General features: G+C 33.7%; 1 protein-coding gene across 4 annotated transcripts in view; it reads right to left on the minus strand.

The window, feature by feature from the left end:
* Positions 1–5,166, minus strand: part of LOC111063970 (protein transport protein Sec23A) — a 45,459-nt gene extending 40,293 nt beyond the window's left edge. For all 4 annotated transcript variants that reach the window (XM_022351641.2, XM_039427430.1, XM_039427429.1 and 1 more), the window contains exons 1-4: positions 4,810–5,166; positions 2,943–3,107; positions 1,396–1,526; positions 517–603 (exon numbers count right to left, since the gene is read on the minus strand). In XM_022351641.2, coding sequence (XP_022207333.1) covers positions 517–603; positions 1,396–1,526; positions 2,943–3,090 — 366 coding nt within the window. In that variant the 5' untranslated portion in view covers positions 3,091–3,107; positions 4,810–5,166. The remainder of the gene's footprint in view (positions 1–516; positions 604–1,395; positions 1,527–2,942; positions 3,108–4,809) is intronic.
* Positions 5,167–7,421: the final 2,255 nt, after the last annotated feature.

Here is a 7,421-nt window from a genome sequence, read left to right on the forward strand (position 1 = left end):
TTGATTTATTCTTCATTCTTCTCTTTACTGTTTTTCATTTTTCTAAAATAACCTTTCTTATTATTATCCTTAGTAGAATATTAATATTTATCTACTAATTCCATAATTTTGTTTGTATTATAAATTTTTACTAATTTTATTATAAAAAACTTTAATCCTATATCAGTGAATGAAGTTTGTAAATAGTAATTATAACACGCAATAAGCAACTAATTACTTATACCCCAACACATATAATTTATAGTGGGGTGTATATTATTTATTCATTGAAGTTATCATTTATTCATTGTTGAAACACCGCTGATTTATGTAGTTACATTACAATACTATATTATCAATATTCTAATGTTCCATTCAATCTTCATTGTAATTAATAAGTTTTCATAATATGTGAAATTTGTTGCATAATTAGCTGTTGTACTGTAATTTATTGTAGATTCGTGTGTGGACCGGAATATATTGTGACTTACTTGAATAAATAAATTTTGAATTTTTTTGAATGTTTGAGTTACTTACGGTAATGATGTATTCGATGGTGGAAAATGAAGGTATCAGTTCTGCTGGTTGATGCTGCTCCGAAATAGCTGCATATTGAGGGGGGAACTGGAAAAAGTATGTCATTGAATGGACACTATACACAAACCAAACAAATCCAAATAGATGAAAAAATGGGAAAATATTTCGTTTTTTATTTTGGAAAATTATAATTTTACAAGGTTATCAGTGACATGTAAAAGTTTGTAGAATTCTAAAGTCATGATTTGCAATAAGAGCTAACATTAGACCACCAACAAAACAATTTATTTGAATTATAGATTCCAAAAATATAAAAATGAAATTGATAATAGAAGAGTTATCTTATCTTAAGAAAGTACGAGTAATCATACATTATTTGTTCAAATGTAAAGTATATGCCGAAAATATTATGAAGAAAAAATCTATTCAAACAATAGGATTTGGGAAAATAAAATGCATACAGAAAGGGGATATAAGTGTCAAATTTCTAGTTCCATGGCAAATTATTGAATTATTTTATTCATTTATATATTGTACAGACACTTATCATCAAAATAATTGGATAATAATGCAAATGTAATGAAAATGGACTAATTGACCTGGAAAAGTTCAAAAGTAGCACACAATACACAATATTGGATTTTTTCGATCTTGAACATTTTCTGGCCAAAACTTGAATAAATATTATACAATTACTCAAGACATTTATAATCTATAACATTCAAAAATGATGGAGAGCTATAATCATTGTGTAAGACAGCAAGCACTGCAAAAAAACTCACGTCAATGAATTAGATAAATTCACAGGGGAAAATCACAAGATATTGATATAGCTTCTACTCTTGTGTAGAGGGACTTATAACTTGGTATGAAACTTACAGGATTCCTCTGGAAACAAAAGTTGCAGACCCATAGCTTGGCTCGATAGTCGACTTGGCACAATGGATTCAGAATTGCACGACAAGTATTCCTAGTACAAAGAACTGGATCGTACTGTACAGGCGGTAGATCTGTAAGTAAACATTACTAGTATACATAAAAATGAAAAGAGAACGCATATACACAAAAAATATAAGTTTATGTGAGATTATAACAAGAAAGATATTCAGGATTGTGCAAATATAAAGAAGACTCTCTGCAGCGAGTTTAAGAGGATACTGAGAAGACTCTGGTCACCTGAGTTATCGGCAAAGAGCAAAGATAAAGCCATGTTGGTGGCTCGCTGTGCCAGCTCTTACCTAGGTACTCATTTGGAGTGTTCAAGTGCAACAGAAATCAGCTCCAGGATCTGGACAGGGAGACCCGTAAAAGGATGTACATGGAGATGAGTCTACATCCCCGCTCTTCTAGTTCGTGACAGAATATACCTGCCAAGGCCTGAGGGAGACTGAAGTCTACTTGGTTTGGAGAATCTTTACAACAGGGTGGCCATACAGTTTGCCTGCAGCATACGAAGATGCTCTGTGCCCCTGATGCAACTGGTCCACGATCATGAAGTTGCAAGAGTTGGAGCCTTCCTATATAAGGCAGCACAGCAAGCAGCAAATACCCTCGGTCTCGATTTCCACACTGATAGGGAGGAAGGATTTCAGCCTAATCAGCTCAGGGCTAGAATAAAGACTGCTGAGTCCAGACTTCTTTTGTAGCAGCATTAGGATAAGTCCTTGCATGGTGTCTTTTATAGGCATGTTGAGGAGAAGAGCTTGTCCAAACCGTGGCTTTGGCTTTTATAAAGTCAACTGCTCTAAATAAATTGAGACTGAGGGTTTCATACTAGCATGCCGAGATGGTAGTCATCAACACGTTGTCATACCGTAGCAGAGTATTTTTTTTATTGCGCGGATGTTGCCCACACGAAATGTTTGCTTGTGAGTGGTTGCGTGGGTGATTTGATGAGATGAAGCCACAGGCGGGATTCGTATTCACACACCAGGCGGGGCTAGCAGACTGAAGTTTATAACGCTCCTGACCACTAGACCAACCCGGCCGGCACATGGACATATATGCATATTTATTTATTTATTTACTCTTATGGCTTTTATCGGCAGAGAGATCCTTTCGGATGTTCCGCCTTGCCGTACTACCCAATGTCATTTCCTATCAACACTCAAGTTTATAGGTTATGTCTTGGGTTCTTCATTTTTCTCACTAAAAATTTGCACTTTCACTTCCTGAGTTCCTATTTTATAAATTTTAAAATCAAGAAAACTATTTTAAAACACAAAATCACATTTAAAAAGCAAAAACTATACAAATTTTGATGATAATATTGAACTGAAAATTTCACATTACAATTTTTTCCATGGCAACCAAAAAAAAAAATGTTACAAATAGCCTATTATATATGCATATCATAATAATTAATGTCGGTGGAGAGGGACTGGCCACCTACAAATGTGTGTGTGATTTTTTATAGAAAGACTCACCAGGTCTCTCCTTCAAAGGTTGATACAGACATCCAACGGGAACAACAAGCCTGGTGGCTTCCAGTCGACTGGACGGCCATACATTCCACGTGAAACGAACTCCGTCTCTCTCCTCGTTCTGAAGGATGAATTCCTCATAGGTTGTCATCTTTCAAGGCGAAGACGCTGCAAAAAGTATACAAAATTATAGCTAAGTACAAGTTAAGTTTAAATACACATTTATTTAGCAAGCTAACAATTTCTGGGGTTTAAAAATGAGTCCCTTGATATGCCAATAATAATCATGAAATGATGAACCCATGGATTTCTAAATAGATAAAGAATTGAGACATTGACTACATAAAATTGCGAACTCAGATAAAAAATATAAAAACTTGTCAAAATACGGGGAATAATCAGCCTTCAAATTACCTAGTTAAAACAATTGGAAAATAAGAAGGTAGTTATTAGAAAGGAAATCTCTGTTGTAAAATATTATTAGAATAGTGGGCTATAACATTACAACATTCAGGTCAATATATGTTCTGTATCTTAATGATAAATTATCAACTAGACCAAATGAACATTTATCGTTATTTCAACTTCAGCAATATTAACGACTGTTTAATAAATAAGAAGCTCTGTACTGTTTAATATCCAAGTATCCTATTGGTTATGAAATCTACTAGTATGCTAATTACCAAATTGAACATTTATAATGACATATATACAGGCCTATGCTAATTAATGACTTATTTTCATTTCTAATATGATCGACCTTGAACAGTTTACAACTGTGGGGTGTCATTCATTAGTTTTTAATAATAATTGTAATGTATTCAATACCTATGTTAAGTAATGAATACATTTTTATCTTACATTGACAATGACAAAATAATTTTCTTTCAAGAAAGGATTTTACTCCCACTCATCAAGAGATACTTCCTAAATTTTATGTAATAAGAGAAAAAAAGCAGAAAACTCAAATATTTAAAGTAGGACTATTTGTAATAAAATTCAAATAATGTTGATTTTTGAGAAATTATAATTCAACTTTGAAGGAAGCATACAGATTGTAAGCCTTCTTTTTAGCACTTGAGTAGCCAACCAAATGGGCCTACACTAGAATAAATAATAATGTTACATTTATTCTGAAATCTTTTCTATTAGGTAGGCTACCTTATGGAAATATCATAGAAACAAAGAATTGGTTTCAGCAAAAAGTGATAAAATGAAGAAAGAATTGTGACGTGATACTAGGATTCAGCGAATTTATAAATTAAATTAAACAATTTCACAATCTTTCAAAATCTAAACAAGAAAGTAACAATGTTGTCTGTCCTGATCAAACAATAACATTTATCGTAAAAGCTAGATTCAAATTATTAGCCAACAGCTACAATAATGACGCTTAGAAATTAAAGAGATGTTCGGATCATATAGCGAAAATAAGATTTCTAAATGTATTTAACCTCGTTATATAAATTTTGTTTTGTAATGACAATAAACGATTTTATTTTGAGTATATTACATTCAAAATAAACATAAGCCTAAAGACTGAAGCCAAGTTATGATAGAATGTAATTAAAAAATTAATAGATAATATCTTTGAAACGTTAATTTATTCCATTGTATGCTACAGACCTGATGACAGTACAAGATATGAAAGGGAAAGATGAAGTTTTTAATAGTTGCATTAATATTTTTACAAAGTATTATGATAATAGACCTCTAATACTATAATAATCAACGTTACAAGTAACAAAACTTTCTTATGATGAGATTGCTGTTATACTCAACTAAGTATATCTTAAGTGACCTTTCTAGCTTAACTGTATTACCATATTTATTTTTGGGCAAACAAAAATATTTAAAAATATGTACTTACTGGAAATTCCCGTCTATAACCTTGTCAAAAATAATCCACTCCAGCAAGACGACGACCAGGAGGAATTGGCAGGACACGTCACAAATAGACAGCCGTCCACAAAAACAGCTGTTACAATGCCAATGCCTTGCTAATTACAGTGTAAGCCACATCACTGCACATTGATTTTTTTATAGATTGCTCAAATTTTTCAAAAAATGACAGTCTACAAGAAACAAGAAAAAAATCTGGTAACACCGAATTCTGGCACCCTTGACAAGTGATATACCTATAAAAAATTCGGGTCGCCAGAGCACAGAATAGGTACAGAGTGGAAACTTGTAATCAATCGCCTATCTAACCAATGCTTTTTACATGACCCCAATACTGAACACGTGACGTGACCTTGGGAAGTTCCAATCCTGGCCTTCTGATTGGCTCGTAGCAGTGAACGAGATAGATTGATCCGGATCATTGAAGTGATCCGAACCTACCATCAATATCATTAGGGGCCGCGGAATTGGAAATATCTGGAACTCAAAATATCAATGTTAAATGTCCTATGCTTGAAAACTGTTGCTGGGTGGAACTCCGAATTTTGTCAGACAGTAGAATTGGAAATATCCGGAACTCGAAATATGTTGCTAGGCGGAATTGGGAGTATCTGGAACTCAAATTATTTGTTTGTCAGATGGCGGAATTGGAAATATCTGGAACTCAAAATATCAGGGCCTAAGTGGGAGTACTGGTAATGTGTTTGTTATTGAGAAATGGTTCAAGTCTGACTTATTTTCTGGAATGATATGGACTACAGTAGAAACAACTTGGCTGATCTTTTTGGACTTGTTTTTCATTATCAAAATTTGGGAATAGAATACTTTTGGACGTGGTCTGTCGTTCTTTTTCAATTATATTCATATGATTTGCAATTGCACAAAAAAATAATGGAAGTAATATAATATTTACAAACATGAGAGTCAGTTTCTTTCTTGTTATAATAAAGATTTTTTATTAGGTAGGCTACATTATTGCTACTCCATTTTATAACTAATACCATAACCAACCGTGAAAACACAAATTAAAATTATATTGGTTTATAAAATAATAGTCATGTACATATTATGCAAGTTTTCAAAACTCTGTTATCTGTTTCAACAAACAAGACTGACGACTGTTGATGTGTTGATGAATTTATTTTAGGTTAACTATAGAACCCTTCATTTGTTTTGCGATAAATTTGTTTCATCCCACATCTAAACAGTCTCGCTAATAACGATCGATATTGTGAATTCGATATATTTCCAATACCACATACTCCCAATTCCACCAGCTGACAAGATATTTTGAGTTCCGCCGGTCTGCACAATATTCGGAGTTCTGCCTGTCAACATATTTGGAGTTCCATATATTTCCAATTCCGGACAGCTGCAAGATATTTTGAGTTCCAGATATTCCCAATTCATGCGACCCTATTATTAAAATGCGGCGCTTCCTAACAAGATGGCGGATTTTAGCGTCAGGGTACTAGCCAAGTTTCCGTACTGTATGTTTACTGTGGCCAGAGTTCCACCTGCACTGAAAGCCGCCACCATTGATATACAGAGTGTTTCAGAAGTAGTGTCGAGAATTTTAGGGTATTGTACCTGGATGCTAGGAGACTACAAATGTCATATTTGAAGTGTCCAAAACTCAGCGGTTATCCTTATAGCTGCCATTTTGTTTTTTTCACTTAAAAATTTTTATCTCAAGAACGAAATGTTGTATTGATCTGAAATTTGGCATGAATATTTATGCTATAAAGACTCAACTATAAAAAATAAAAAAAAAATTTTCGTTGAAATTTTTCAAAATGGCGGCCATTTTAAATTTTTGATGGCGAATATCTCGAAAACTGTCCATTTTACAGAAAATTTACAAGAGACAAAAAAGTTAGCAAATTTTTTCACGATTCCAATGATACCTAATTTATTAAGATTGGTCGAAGAATAACAGAGAAATTAATTATTTCGTACTGCATGCATGACCACTTTTCACCATTTAAAGATCAATATTAATTTTTTTTATAATTTCATGAAAACCGTTCTTATTACAGAAATATACAAGAATAACTTTCCTCCAAATTTTATTTTACATTGAAAAATATTAATTTCACTCAAATCGGTTCACTGATACTAATGCAGCAATTGCTCAAAATGCCGTCCTTCAACTTGATTACACAGTCTGCACCTTTCAATCATGGACCGTCGAACTGCTATAAAAGCATTTTCATCATCTTGAATGGCACCTGCTGCAGCAACCACTCTTGCCACAAGGTCTTCTTCGTTTTCTACTGGCGTGCTGTAAACAAGGTCTTTCATATGGCCCCAGAAAAAAAATCTAAAGGGTTGAGGTCAGGTGAACGTGCGGGCCACGGTACTGGTCCACCCCGCCCAATCCATCCTATCGCTGACGATAGGTCATGTTCAGAAAGTCCATAACAACATTTCCGAAATGAGCAGGGGCACCATCATGTTGAAACCAAATATTATATCTGTTTGCAAGAGGCACATCTTCCAAAAGTTCTGGTAGTATGTCTCTTAAAAAGTAATGTACGTGGGAGAATTCAGACGATTAGGAAGAATGTATGGTCCAAT

Source organism: Nilaparvata lugens, chromosome 4 (assembly GCF_014356525.2).
Source record: "Nilaparvata lugens isolate BPH chromosome 4, ASM1435652v1, whole genome shotgun sequence".
In the NCBI taxonomy this organism is placed as follows: domain Eukaryota; kingdom Metazoa; phylum Arthropoda; class Insecta; order Hemiptera; family Delphacidae; genus Nilaparvata; species Nilaparvata lugens.